Source organism: Chelonoidis abingdonii, chromosome 13 (genome assembly GCF_003597395.2).
Source record: "Chelonoidis abingdonii isolate Lonesome George chromosome 13, CheloAbing_2.0, whole genome shotgun sequence".
Taxonomy (NCBI): Eukaryota; Metazoa; Chordata; order Testudines; family Testudinidae; genus Chelonoidis; species Chelonoidis abingdonii.
In genome coordinates this window covers 25391300-25406250 of record NC_133781.1, presented here as the reverse complement: position 1 = coordinate 25406250, position 14951 = coordinate 25391300, and the positions used below count along the sequence as shown (strand labels likewise).

Sequence of the window (14951 nt, the reverse complement as noted above, 5' to 3'; positions counted from 1 at the left end):
GACTTTAGGGTCCACCAGTCTGGTCCTGTCCCAAATCTGGACTTTTGCGTCCAAAGTTTGGGGGCTTACCTGAAACTCCCCCAAGCTCACTACCAGCTTGGATATTCTCGCTGCCACCAGATCAGGAATTAATCTATGGGGCCTGATCCCCCCTTTCCTCCCTCTGGTGTCCCCAACCCTCCCTTGGTGGGACACCCAGATTCCCAATCCCTTGGATGCTAAAAGCAGGGGCAATAACCCCTTCCCCCTCCTTCTCAGGCTTGCCTCGCGGCTAACCTGTGTGACCCAAGAAACCAGCTTTTCTGCTTCCCTCAGGACAATGGAGATGCAAAATACCCACAGCTGGGCTCTGCCACCCCCCTTGCTCCAGGAACGAGGGAAAAACTGTAACCACCAGAGAACAGAGAGAATTCTTCGTCTCTTTCCCCGTAGTCTGCTCTTTCCCTGGACCCAAATAGGAAAATAGCCCACAGCCTGGCTTTTCCCTTTGCCTCCCTAGGAAAAGAACTTTCACAAGGTTTAACAAGAAAACTTTATAGAAAAAAAGAAAGAAAATATAAAACAATCATCTTGCATTAAGAAACTCAATACAGGCTCTTGCTTATAAGAAAATATAAAGAAACAGTCTGATTTAAAAGATAGCCCAATTAAACCAGCACAACAAATTAACATACAGGTAAATACACCCCAAAGACCATCATAGCTGAATTACTTTGCGGTTCCTGGGTACTTACAGATGTTTAGAAGAAGTATTAGGAGAGAATTAGAAGAAGACTTGTTTCCTCATAGCTAAGAAAACAACAAAGACCCCGAGTATACAAATTCCCGCCCCTGACTTTAAACAGTCCAGTTCTCTGATTGGTCCTCTGGTCAGGTGTTCGGTTACCCTTTTCAGGTAAAAGAAACTTAACCCTTACCTTACCTATCCATTTATGACACAAGTCCTCAGAGATCAGCTGTTAAAACCACATGAGAATTGAAGTGGGGGAGATGAAAGATTAGCAGCAATCAGAATGGCGTGATTTTGAAGTCTGACCTTTCCAGTTAGTGCTAGAAATGCACCAGTAAACCAGTACAAATTCTGCCAGACCAGTATATTTTTTGCAAGCACTGGTCCCGGACAAGGGATCAGAAAGAACAATCCCTGCAGTACATTAAAAACTCACTTCTGATTAGCCTCAATGGACTTTAAGTGCTCATCACTTCTCGGGGCATGTCGATACGGCAAGTTAGCGTGCGGCAAGCTGGGTGTAAATCTACATTGCTGTAGTGTGCGATGCACTAACCATCCTTGGGAACCGTGCTTCTGTACCCTAAAAGTTCTGTGGTGTGATTTGCGTGCTGCTGTTTCAATCAGCAATAGGTTGGAGCACAGAAGTAAGTTCTACATGGACAGTTAGTGTGCGGCAGGATACAGCAATGCAGATTGACACCCCAGCTCGCCATGTGCTAACGCACTGTATAGTCAAGCCCTCACAATCAGGCCCTGGCTGGCAGTCCTGTTGATGATACATGAGCCAGGAATAGAATCCAGCTCCCTTAGTAGTTTTGGCTCAGAAGTATTAACAGGAGTAAAACACAGTAAACTTTTTTCTTGTAGACACTGTAGTCAGAAAAATATGACTCTATATGGACCCAGGGAGTAGAACTGACGAACAGGAAGGTGCCATATCTGCATAGCCACTTTTCTGATCACAACAATTCCTTAGGGGATGGGGAAATATTCTCAAAGAGGCAAAGATCTTTTTTTTTTTTCTCAGTTATTAAATGATTTTGGCTTTCGAGCCATAGAGGAGAGTTTGGTCAGTAGGAGCAGAGTAGAGGTGATTAAATGAAAGGATTATAGATGTCTTTGGAGCAAGAATCTCTTCTTTTCCCCATAACCACCCATCCCTATTTGGCTTTGCCCCACCAATATATCAGAAAAAGTGTCTTGGTGTTTCTGCACACGTACAACATGCATCTTGCTGCTGATGTTCTCTGTAGGGACTGTAATTGCATATGCTGCTCTATAGTGTGGGTATCTGGCAAGTGATGGTCACACAATTTCAGGCTTGAGAGTTCCCGCTGCTCGATGTTTGAATGAAAGAAGCAATCTCTATTTTGTATCTTTATGGTGTTGCTAACCGCATACAAAACCCCTTAGTCACCAGTGGCAAATATTGAACATCAGGGTTTCCCAGGAGCTGAGAAAACCATGTAAAAAAAAAACCCCCACAAAAAACAGACTCTTCATCAAAGCCATAGGCAAGGGTAATACCATGTAGTGGCAGGGTCTTGGCTGGGCCACATTCTTCAAGTGACAGCACTTTTTGTAGCTTAAGTCAGCATCTTATGTGCACAGTCTGTCTAATGTTAATGTAGAAAGAGTCGAAGTATATTTCTTTCCAAGATTCAGTTAACTCCTTTGCACTTAGTTTTAGTGTTTAGGAATGGGGTACTGTCCTTTTAAATACTTTGAGCCTCTTCACCATGTATTTCTTTTGAAGCATAATGTTGTGTAAAGAACATTTACACTAAGGAAAACTGCTTTCATCTTTTATTTTAATATTTTGTGTATGGTCTAATGGAAAGGCAGTGCAAAACTTTTTGTAGGTGAGGTTAATTGCTTGTGTTTATTTGATTGTTATCAAAGGGAAAATACATTTTACTCTGCCTAAAGGAGCTTAACTTGTTGGCTGTCCTGCAGATACAAGGACTGTATCATTGTTCAGTGGCAGAAAGTACTTATCGTCACCTGCTTCCCAGGGCGATAGCATTCTTCCTTTGCAGGTTCTCAAAGTGCTTTGCAAACTGTGAAGTCTTACAGGTCCCCTTGTGAGTTACTGTATATACGTATTAATTTATCCATCTTAAAAAGCCAGGGCACAAACAGAATGGTGGTGTCTTCCTGACTCCCATGCCCCCATATTCCTCTGCTGACGCCACTAAACCCCACTCTCAGAGCAGGGAAAGGAACCTAGGACTCCTGATTCCCAGGCTTCCTGCTTTTATCACTTGGTCCTTCCTTCACTTCAACAAGGAAGTTTACAAAAAAAAAAAAAAAACACCTTAAAAATATCCTCCTTCAGTTGTGCTTATTCCAAACTGAGCGTGTTCACACACTGACGTGGCCCAAAATAACAAAGGGTGTGAAATGAAAAACAATTCAGTTACTTCAGTGCAAGCTAATGCGCAGAGCAGCCCTAAGAGGCACAAGACCAAGCTATCCTATATTTCTGATTAGTTATCCCTTCAGTGTTTTGGAAATGCTTCCAACAATTGATACGAAATTGTTTCTTCTGTTTATTTAGGAGTTTTCTGCCTTCCTTATCACCTTGCAGTGTACACTTTAATTAAACAGTGTGTTCTCTTTGAATTCAATCAGCTATCGTTTTATTGTTTGAAGCTTTACATAGCTTGAACAGTGCATGTGCAATTTTAAAAGTAGGACAAGGAAGATGTTGCCTTCTGCTCCTGTGTTAAATTTGGTTGGTTTGTTGTCAAGAGGGAATTTTGTTTGTTTATTTCTCTTGTTTTCTGTAGTGCTCAGTAAGAACCAAACACACTTGGGAAAGGCTGCATGATAGTCCCCTTATCTGTAGCTCATCTTGTGTCTTTGTAAAATCAGTAAACAGATCTAGCTGCCTGATTCCCACTACCAAGCTACAATGGCTTTAGCAAAACCTTCTTTGTTGCCTCTCAGTTCTCTAACCTGTCATTTGCTGTGATTTTTCTTCTGTTTTAGTTATGCTTTTGCACTGTGGCCCAGAGCCCTTAGTGCCTTGTCAGGGAGCAGTGAACTTTTGAGATCATAAGAATGACCATACTGGGTCAGACCAGTGGTCCATCTAGCCCAGCATCCTGTCTCTAAGGTGCTACAAGTACTCCTGTTCTTTTTGCGGATACAGACTAACACGGCTGCTACTCTGAAACCTGTCTTCCAACAGTGGCCCATGCCCAGGGGTTCAGAGGGAATAAACAGAAAAGGGCAATTTATTGAGTGTTCCATCCCCTGTTGTCCAGTCCCAACATCTGGCAGTCAGAGGCTTAGGGGCACCCAGAGCATGGGATTGCGCCCCTGACCATCTTGGCTAATAGTCATTGATGGACCTATCCTCCATCTAATTCTTTTTTGAACTCAGTTATACTTTTGGTCTTCATCCTCTGGCAATGAGTTCCACAGGTTGCCTGTGCATTGCTTTTGTTTGTTTTAAACCTGCTGCCGATTAATTTCATTGGGTGTTCCCCCTGTTTCTTGTGTTATGTGAAGGGGTAAATAACACTTCCTTATTCACTTTCTCCACACCATTCATGATTTTATAGACCTCTATCATATTCCTCCTAATCGTCTCCTTTCCAAGATAAGTCTCATTTTTTTTTCTCTCTCCTCATATGGAAGTTGTCCCATACCCCTAATCAATTTTGTTGCCCTTCTCTGTACCTTTTCCAGTTCTAATATATCTTTTTTTGAGATGGGGCGACCAGAACTGCATGCTGTATTGAAGGTGTGAGCATATTGCGGATTTATATAGAGGCAATATGATAGTTTCTGTCTCATTATCTATCCCTTTCCTAATGGTTCCTAACATTCTGTTAGCTTTTTTAGACTTCTACTTAACATGAGCAGATGTTTTCAGAGAAAACTCAGTGGTTTGAGCATTGGCCTGCTAAACCCAGGGTTGTGAGTTCAATCCTTGAGGGGGCCATTTAGGGAACTGGGGTAAAAATCAGGGGATTGGTCCTGCTTTGAGCAGGGGGTTGGACTAGATGACCTCCTGAGGTCCCTTCCAACTCTGATGTTCTATGATTCTAATTATACACGACTCCAAGATCTCTTTGAGTGGTAACAACTAATTTAGACCCCATCATTTTGTATGTATAGTTGGGATTATGTTTTTCAATATGCATTACTTTGCATTTATCAACATTGAATTTCATTTGCCATTTTGTTGCCCAGTCAGCCACTTCTGTGATATCCCTTTGTAATTCTTCGCAGTCTGCTTTGAACTTAACTTGGGGAATTTTCTATCGTCTGCAAACTTTGTCAACTCATTATTTATCCCCTTTTCCAGATCATTTACGAATATGTTGAACAGCACTGGTCCCAATACAGTTCTCTGGGGGCCCCCCACTACCTCTCCACTGTGAAAACTGACCATGTATTCCTACTCCTTGTTTCCTGCCTTTTAACCAGTGATTGATCCATGAGAGGACCTTCCCTCTTATCCCATAACTGCTTATTTTGTTTAAGAGCCTTTGGTAAAACTTTAATAAGTAAAATGACCTTTGGTAAAATCTTGTCAATTTGCAATGTCATCTGAAAGGCTCACTGAGAACGACTGAATTCTGCAAATTAGCAAGTAAGTGAACAAACACAATCAAAAAGTAAATAAAATGAGGCTAATGCATTGCACAATATACTTCATTCATCTATCTAGAGAATGCCATTTAGCGTATGGGCCACAGTACATTTAGTAAAATTACAAACTCTTAATAATATGAGACTTTAATCTAGCCCCCTGATGGCAATTTGTTTCTCACGGGAGTGGAGAGACAATTATTCACACGGAAGAATGGCTCCGGGTGTATGTGGCTAAGTGCACATCACTGTGGTTCTCAAGTGTGCATGGGTTTGTAATGTGTTTGGGATCCTTGTAGATGAAAGGCTCTAGATAAATGAAAGGTATTATTTAGGCCTTGATCTGTGAAGACTTACACCTATGCTTCACTTTACATATTGTGTGTAGTCCCATTGACTTCTATGGTATTAATTCCAACTCCAAAATATGAGCATGCGTGTAAAGCTCTGCAGGATTCAGACTTTAGATTGCAAGATCTCTGGGACAGGGAATGTCTCTCACTATGTATCTGTAGCTTAGAAACACTGACCTACTTCACTGGAGAGTCAGGAGGATAAAGATTGGGAGGCATTCGGCCACAGAAGTACCTAGATAGATAATTAGATGGGGCCCCAATTTTGATTGTAGAATGTAGGCAACTCAGTAACACCACTGATAAATAACAACAACTCCAGTGTGTGTGTGTACATCCCTAGGGCTGGATGTGTACATCCCAGAGGCAGTGTGTTCATCAAGTCCATAAACACTTGGGAAGTAAAACTGTGTGGCAGTTGGGTTGCATTTGGTTCAAATGCTTTGTCTCTCCAGGGAGTTTGTGATTTTTTTAATGGTTTATTTTAGCTTGACCTAAATAAGCACGAAAGGGGAGGGCAAAGCTTTTTGTCACTTACAGACCTTAAAGAAAGCAAAGTTGGAAATAGATTGGCTGTGCTACAGCCCTGCTAATCACGCTATCTTTTCTTCCCTCCAGCTATTCCTTATTGCCGTCTCGAACCCTGATGCTTTTTGGAATGAGCGTGTGTGGCAGGAAGGCTCTGACTCTGCTCAGCAGCGTGTTTGCTGTATGCGGTTTGGGGCTCTTAGGAATTGCTGTTAGCACCGACTACTGGCTTTACCTGGAGGAAGGAATCATCCTGCCCCACAATCAGACCACCGAAATCAAAATGTCATTGCACTCTGGTCTCTGGAGGGTCTGCTTTTTGGCCGGTACGGTGTTTTGTACAAAGAACTGTTCACTCTTGTGATTTTCACATCATCTTCAATGAAGAAGCTTTACCCAGTAAAGCAGTGAGTCGGGAGCCAGGGATTTTAGTTACCTTTCCTGTTTTTGCTGCAGATGTTCTGCACAGACCTTGGGCAAGCCACTTAACCACTTCTTTGCTTCAGTTTCTCCACTTGCACAGGGGGGTTGGGGTGGTGTGATTCCTTGTGCATCAATTGTAACTTTACAATTGGCCCAGAATGAATGGAGACGCAGAGCTGTGCTGCTCAGGAGCACAGCAGGGAAGGAATTACTGAATCACAATTCTCTCCCTGGTTCTCCCCATACTCCAGCAGGAAATAACCAGCTACTGGATGTGGAATGGGAGGGGCTAAATCGAGGCTCCATTGGTCCTTGCTCCTGCACACCCACTTCCTGGCCACCAGTGCAGTGGGGATTAGCAGCTCTATGGAGATTGCTTCCCCTTCCCTCCAGTGCAGTGACCTGTGATGCAAGTATTCTGCATAAGGAAGTTGAGAGTTTTCCCTTGCATGATGGGATGAGGTCACAGTCCTGCTTTTTTTGTTTATAAAATGGTTTGCAGTGCAGTGGTGTCAGGTGCTTTAGAAAGGCAAAGAATAATTATCACCAGTGTAATTCTCCCCCCGCCCCCCCAGCCAGTTCTTCAGGGGGGTTGCAAGTCTTGCACCACTGGTTTAAAACAGTGCAAGGCTAGAGGAACCCAAATAATTTTCCTAAGGGGACCAAGCCAGTGGCAGAGCTAGGAGTCACCCAGATGTCCCAATTCACATTTCTGTGCTTTTTACTCACCAGACCATCCATTTTGATTAATCATGTGTTTTGTATCAAATGTTAAACCTTTGTTTTCCTCATGAGAAGTCATCCTAAGCCAAGCCCTCTCTAGCTAATTTAGAATTGCATGGTCTGTCACAATACCCCTCACTGCAGATTAGCACTTAGCTCTCAGAGCTTTCTCCTATTCAGGAACAGCTGTTTACATGCAGTTTGTTTGAAAATGCACAGTAGTACTCCATGTTACAATGAACTTCCCATAGCTTGAGCTTTGTTGTTTTCCATTTCCACTGCCCTTCAATAAATGTTCTGAATGACCAGCACAATGTGAATTTTGTATTTGTTGAGCTAACGTGTTAGATACATGAGACCAGCTCACAGTACTCCCTTAGCTATTATTCTTTTGCCAGCGACATTTTAAAAAGCCAGTCCCTCAAGGATACAGTAGCTAGCAGGCATCTTTCTTCTTCACCACACGCTAACAGTTATGACTCAAAGAGCAGCAGAAAAGCAAGTTTTTTTGCATGCACTAAAATTCATTTAAAATAAAACCAACCTTCTATTAAAGAGAACATTTTAATTAAATGACAAGCATGAATCAGACTCTTGTCCCTGCAGGTGAGGAGCGTGGCCGGTGTTTTACTATAGAATACGTCATGCCCATGAATGTCCAGCTGACGTCTGAATCAACAATCAATGTTCTAAGTAGGTGGTTTATTTACTTTTTTAGTTGTATCATTTATTCTTTAGTTAAAGTTCTAAGGAGTTACTAGGAATTACTTCAGAACTCAAGATGCAAAGGGAGGCTTCTGATTGGCTGTTGGTGCTGTGTTGTAACGTACAACTGGTTGCTTATGTACAGCTACACTTTTTACTTGGTGAAATGCCAGACATGCTCAAAAGTGTCTGATTATGTCTCCCCCTTATGCTGGGGTGCTCACAGCAGCTACAAGCCAGGCCCTGCATCCTGTCACTGGAGTGGTCAAGGCCAGTGGCTTTTTTTGGGATAGATGAGTTTACATTCTCTCTCCGCTAGTGACGAGTACAGCACATACAGATTGGGGCATTGTGCAGATTTAGATCCCCTGTGGGGTGGGATGAGTTAAGGATGGAATGTCACAGCTCTCACTGTAAAGTCCTATGTTTTGTTTTTGTCACTTCTAAGGGCTGGTCCACACTGGGGGGGGAATTGAAGTATCTTAGTTCGACTTACCTGGCCGTCCTCATGGCGGCAAGTAGACCGCCACGGCTCCCCCGTTGACTCCGCTTACTCCTCCTGCTGAGGTGGAGTACGGATGTCGATTCGGGGATTGATTACTACGTGCGTAGTGTAGACGTGGCCTAAGTGTGAACCTTAACCGTGCTTGGTACATTTTTGAGATGATAATGACAAGTGTTTAGTGAAAAGACTTACAATGCTACCACAAAAAATATCAGATGTGCATTTGTAAGGCTTCAGGTGGAAACCACTCGTAATAAAACATTAACAGGTGTGTTCTCAGCTGGGCATAATTGCACCTTCAGTCAACTGCTTATCAAAGAAGATTTGGTGTGTTGGTTTGGGGGTGGGTGCCAGCACGCACATGAGAGAGCAGGAGAGGCAAAAAAGAGATCTAGAGAAAGCTACAACTTGGAGATGTAAAGAACCGGGTCTATGCAATCTAGCCCAGTTCTGGTGTTAGGTAGGGAGGGGCTAACCCTGTTCTCATTTTTCCTCCCCCTTTTACAACCAGAGATGATTCGTTCTGCTACGCCTTTCCCTTTGGTCAGCCTCTTTTTCATGTTCATCGGATTTATACTGAGCAATATTGGACACATTCGGCCTCACAGAACCATCCTGGCCTTTGTATCTGGAATCTTCTTCATTCTGTCTGGTGAGTTTCATTGGAATGATCTTAACGTTGCACTTGCTGTCTCATCTGCCTTGCTTTCCTCTAAAAGCCCTTGTACTTTGGGAAGGGATAATAGCCATATAAACCCACAAATTTGTAAAGCTGCAATAACACTCTGTTAAATCCTTACTTTGGGCTATATTGAGCCATAGTATTTTTAAGGAGAACTCCTCAATGAAATCTGTGGTGAGGTGGCACATTATGGCTAGACCCGGTCAAAATAGTCATCAAACTTTTTTTAAGATGAAAAATGGCTTTTCAACAAAATGGAAATTTTGTGGAAAATTACCTTTTCCATCAAAAATGCCTGGGCTTTCATCAAGAGCTTAATGTGAAAATTTTCATAGGGAAAGAAAAATTCCCAACCAGCTTTGATTATGACTGCTTCACTTGATCTGTGATATGATACCATGCAGTCTCTTAGCCTGGCACAATATATGAGCCTCAGCCTCAGGAATTCCAGACCTATGGAGCCAGAGAAAATCAATATTAGAATTTACATCTCATAAGGTCCATTTATGAATAACGATGAAAAAAATATTTGACCCAAAAACTATTTTCCATAGTCCTGATAAATCTGCCTTTCCTTGTTTTATTTCTCTTTCTTGAGACCTGTGGAAAAAAGCTGTGGTGAGAGGATTTTTTTTTTGTAGTTTTCAGCATTCTCCAAGAATATCTTTTAGCTTATTGTTTCGGTAATTTCGGGGGCTCTTAACGTGGTCTCCAAGTCTATTCCATGCAGTATATAAATGGTAGCTCTTTAATAGCTGACTTTGGGACTGCAGTGGTATAATGAGGAGTTTGCATCCACAATTTATTACTTCCATAAGATTGGACTCTTTAAAAAAAACGAAAACCAAGGCCCCTTATTTCTTATGGTAAGTCAGTCTCAGGGGATGTTTGAAACTTTAAAATAGTCAGCTGGGATCTTCCTACATGAGACAAGTCAATGTTTTATTCATAGCGTTAGAGGAGTGTTAAACAAGCAGCTGTGACAGCTGAGCTTTAAAGCATTTTCGTACTTGTAGTTCAGAAGAGTGTTGCTTAAGAACATAATGGTTTGATTAAAATGGTATAAATACGTTGATCCTTTCAATGGGCGAGAAGCCTGTTTCCCCAATTTTTTGAGATGCAGCCTACATATTTTAAATTTTAGATACAAATTTTCTCTGAAAGCAAGAACCACCGTGAGCTGCTTTGTGTCTTTACTGAAGAACGTTTCCTTCTGTCATTCTCCCTTCCCAGGTTTATCTCTGGTTGTGGGGCTGGTGCTGTACATATCCAGCATTAACGACGAGATGCTGAACCAGACCAAGGACTCAGAGACTTACTTCAGTTATAAATATGGATGGTCATTTGCTTTCTCTGCTATCTCTTTCCTTCTCACAGAGGTACTTGTCAGTCATGAGTTCTCTGGAGTGCCTATAAGGACACATCTATATTGCCCCACAACTTGAACTACAGAGATATGAATATCAGTATGCACCAAAGGGCTGCCCTATGGCTCCCTAGGGTGGATGTTAACTAAAAGGTTCCTAGTCCATATTAACGTAGTCCTCTTCAAACAGGACTCCATTAATGCAAAGTAGGAAACTTTTATTCGTGCCCGCAGTGTCCACACGGGGGAGTTAGTGCAGCACTTTTGTGCGCTCTGCTATTCACACCAGTGTAGTCCATACTGTAGGGCAGCGTAGTCTGGTCTGTTCTCAGGAGTTAAAATATTGACTGTTGGGCCAATCCATCAGGAATTGGTTGTTATGAAAAGGAGGATTGTGATGGGGTTTGAAAGGGCAACAATCTTGAGGAGCCCCTAATCATGAGTAGACATCTATAGGGAATGACAAACAAATGAGCTGATCCTGCTGCTGTCAGCTGAGCCTGTCTCCTGCCAGCCAGTGCAAACCCTGAATGCCAGTGGTCAAAGTAGGTTGAATCAGGAGAAGCAGGAGCACCTTGATGACAGGTATATTGTTATCCCCATGTTACAGATGGGGAAGCAGAGGCAGAAGTGACTTACCCAAGTCGGGAGGCCATTTGTCCAGTTTTGAAATGGTTTGTCCTCTTTTTGGGTGCTTTGTTCCCTGTTTGGTCCTGGCAAACCTGGACGTGGTTTTGTCCAGTATTGGACAGGGGACTCTATTTTAAAAGCAAAGTCACGCCAGCGGGAGTGGGGTGGCACACTCTTAAAGATGGCACCGCCTTGTGTGGCATGACTCTGCATGTACTGTGCATGAGAGGCCATGCCAGTGGGGGTGAGGTGTTGTGCTCCTCAAAATGGTATCTTCCTGTGCAGCGTGACCTCACACGTGCTGTGCGTGAGAAAAGCCCTGCCGGTGTGGGTGAGGTGTTGTGCTCCTCAAAATGGTATCTTCCTGTGCAGCGTGACCTCACACGTGCTGTGCATGAGAGAGGCCATGCCAGTGGGAGCAGCTTCACGCTGTTCCTGAAACTACTGGAATGGCTACCCTATAACCAACGTCTCACCACAAGTCATTTGCAGAGCAAGGGAATGAAATTAGGTCTGCAGGCACCCAGTCTGATGCCCTGCCCACTAGACCATGCTGCTTTCGTAACTGCACAGTCTTGTTTGTCCTTGGCAATGCCAATATGGCTCCTGAGTATCATTCATTCATTTAGAATTAAATCAACCCAGGTCCCTATCCTGTGAGTCGCATCTGTTTCATTTTTTCCCCCTTCAGAGTGCTGGTGTGATGTCCGTCTACCTGTTCATGAAACGATACACGGCTGAGGAGATCTACAGGCCTCACCCCGGCTTCTACCATCCCCGTCTTAGCAACTGCTCTGATTACTCAGGGCAGTTCTTGCACCCTGATGCCTGGGTGCGCGGACGCAGCCCCTCTGATATTTCCAGTGATGCATCTCTCCAGATGAACAGTAACTACCCTGCCCTGCTCAAATGTCCTGATTATGATCAAATGTCCTCCTCCCCATGTTGAATGGCAATTAACCCCATTGCCTACTTGGGATTAAGAGCAAGCAGCTGCTGTGTCCTGACTCAGTTTGTCATTTTTAGGCCACTCTTTCAGGACAATCCTCTGTTTATATGATCATAGATGGTGTTAATCATTGCCTAGAGAGTGTGGTAGGTTTTTGGGTTTTTTTAAATGATGCTTACTCTGCATATCTGAAATACATCTAAGGTCCTGATACCCCAGCCATTCCACACACCCAACAAGTAGTAGCTTTGGATGTGGAATAGATCCAGGATTGGGTTTAGAGAGGGTTGGATATCAAAGAACCACCAGTAGCAAAAATGCATTTCATGGTAGGTGGCACAAGCTTGTGTGTTTGTATCATTTTGCTGTAGATTTATTGGCATGAACGATACATGTACATTTCTAAGTAATGGTATTAATTAGGAGAGTATAAAATGCATCTTGATTTGACATTCACAATGATGGACCATCATTTCTGTGTATCATTTCTAAGTGGGCCATAATAATCAGTAGCTATCCCTCCCAACTATACCTCAGGGGATTTTCAGAGGTCTATAATTATGTTAGGTTCCCACTGACTTTCTGTAGGAGCCAAGACATTCATTTAGGGCATTTAGCAAATCATGTCCAAAAACCGTTCATGTTAGACCTCCCTCCAATATGGCTTTGAAAACTTTTGACATCAGAAAGGCGCAGTCTTGAAACAAGTGGTCAGATTCTCTGCTGATATAACTCTCATAGCTCTGTGGAAGTCAGTGGCACTCTGCTAATTTCCCCCAGCTAAAGATCTGGTGGCAAATTTTATATTTTACAGAAAATAGTATATTATTTCAAGCTTGATTAATTTTTGCAGCGGACCTTCGTTGGGGACCTCGTTATTCATGAAAACATTACTGTTATACACTTCGGTCTTGGAGGACTGAGAGCTACCAGGAGATGAATATCAGTCCATTTCTAAATTTAGTTTGGGGAACTGAAGGTGAAAATCTATATACGGTACTGTTGTAAAAAACCAGAAGATTATTGAAAGAACGGTGTCAAAATGTATGGTTTCTACTCTTGTTGTTTTAACGGCCTCAGAAAATGTCAGCATCAGAAAATCCTGCAGGTGTTTTTTGTATATTATATTTTAATTTAAAGTTTGGTTGTACTAAATGTAATGCACTGACTTTCAGCATCATTACAATGTATTTGTAATGACCCTTGTACTATTTTATCATTACCGAATATACTTGATCATAAGCTGCTTAGTTTATAAGCCGACCCCCGCAAGATGGATAAGTAAAAATGGAAATTTGTTATAACCCGTTCATAAGCTGACCCTATAACTCAGGGGTCAGCAAACTTTGGCTCCCGAGCCATCAGAATAAGCTGCTGGTGGGCCAAGATAATTTGTTTACCTTGAGCGTCTGCAGGCACGATGGTAAACCTAAGTAAAGAAAGTGTCCCAGTGCACCAGCTGCTTATCCTAACGGGCCGCGATGGCAACTGGTGGGGAAATGTTTTTCGGGGAAGAAGCTGGGGATCAGGGGAGTAAGCCCTGTGACCACCCCCCACATAACCCCACCCCTAGCCCAGGACCCCCACACTCTCCCCATCTCATCCCTTCCCATCTTATCTGTAGAGGGCCAGGGGAGGATGTCTCTGACCTGGCTGGAGCTGCTCCAGCATCTGGGCAGCGCGGCCGCAGCCTGCTCCAGTGGGCCAGACTGGGCAGCGCAGTTGCACCATGTTCCAGCAGGCTGGGCCGTGCTCCGGCGGGCCGGGCAGTGCAGCCACAGCCTGGCCGGGGGGGGGCATGGCTGAGCAGCATGCTGCAGCCCACCAGCTCCGGAGCTGCAGCTGCTTCGGAGGCTGGGGGGAGAGCAGTGTGGCCAGAACTGGAGAGATGCTGGCCCCGCTTCTTCCCTTCTGTCTCTGCTGGCTGTGCTGCCTCTCCTTGCTCTCTCTGTTAGGGGGGAGGGGCTGTGTCCCACTTCTCCCCCTCTATACCCGTTCATAAGCCGACCCGCTTCTCTGGTGCTTCCCTTTTTTACTAAAAAAATTCGGCTTATGAAAGAGTATATACGGTATTTACAAAATATTCCAAAATATGATCCCAGTTCTGTATCAGGATCCTGTGCCCACTGGGTTCTGTGGGGCCCCTGCACAGATATATGGGTCTGTGCTTGCCGATCTGATGCAGTATCAGGGCTAATTCTATCTACCTATTCCAGATAAGAAATGTAATGTATATACTGTCGCCTTTACTCCTGGATAATTTGCTTTGTTTTAAATCAGGGCATCATTTTGTACACTCCAGAATTTGTAAATATGGTTATTTATCTGTAAGTTTTTATATTCTCTCCCTTAAGGCATCTGTTTCTCATTTTAAAAATAATTTATATATTTATGTAATAGATTTGGTTTTAGGCATCTTTAAGCATTAAAAAACAATAACAGAACCCTTACATTAGAGCTTGATATTCATTACTTATAAATAGAAAATGACCTGCTCAATCCAGATGAAGGTTTTAAAAGCTGAGCATATTTTAATGTGTGGTGTTGCAATGTGCAAATATATATAGGCCTGCAAACACATATGCTCGTTGTCAGGAAAACATCCCTTTTCAGAACAGTTATTAAGCGTCTTCTTAAATTCCATCAAAGTCCCATTGGATGGGTCTTCTTCATGTGCTTAGTGTGCTCTTGAATACGCATGGACTTCAGCACATGCTTAAGTGCTATCGTGAATCAAGGCCATGAG

General features: G+C 43.1%; 1 protein-coding gene across 1 annotated transcript in view; it reads left to right on the top strand.

Annotated features, from left to right (window-relative positions):
* The window catches only part of CACNG5 (calcium voltage-gated channel auxiliary subunit gamma 5), a 30307-nt gene extending 16597 nt beyond the window's left edge, over positions 1-13710 (top strand). Inside the window, exons 2-6 of the mRNA XM_032776271.2 lie at positions 6313-6548; positions 7975-8061; positions 9090-9230; positions 10494-10639; positions 11948-13710. Coding sequence (XP_032632162.1) covers positions 6341-6548; positions 7975-8061; positions 9090-9230; positions 10494-10639; positions 11948-12205 — 840 coding nt within the window. The 5' untranslated portion in view covers positions 6313-6340 and the 3' untranslated portion in view covers positions 12206-13710. The remainder of the gene's footprint in view (positions 1-6312; positions 6549-7974; positions 8062-9089; positions 9231-10493; positions 10640-11947) is intronic.
* The last annotated feature ends 1241 nt before the right edge of the window (positions 13711-14951 follow it).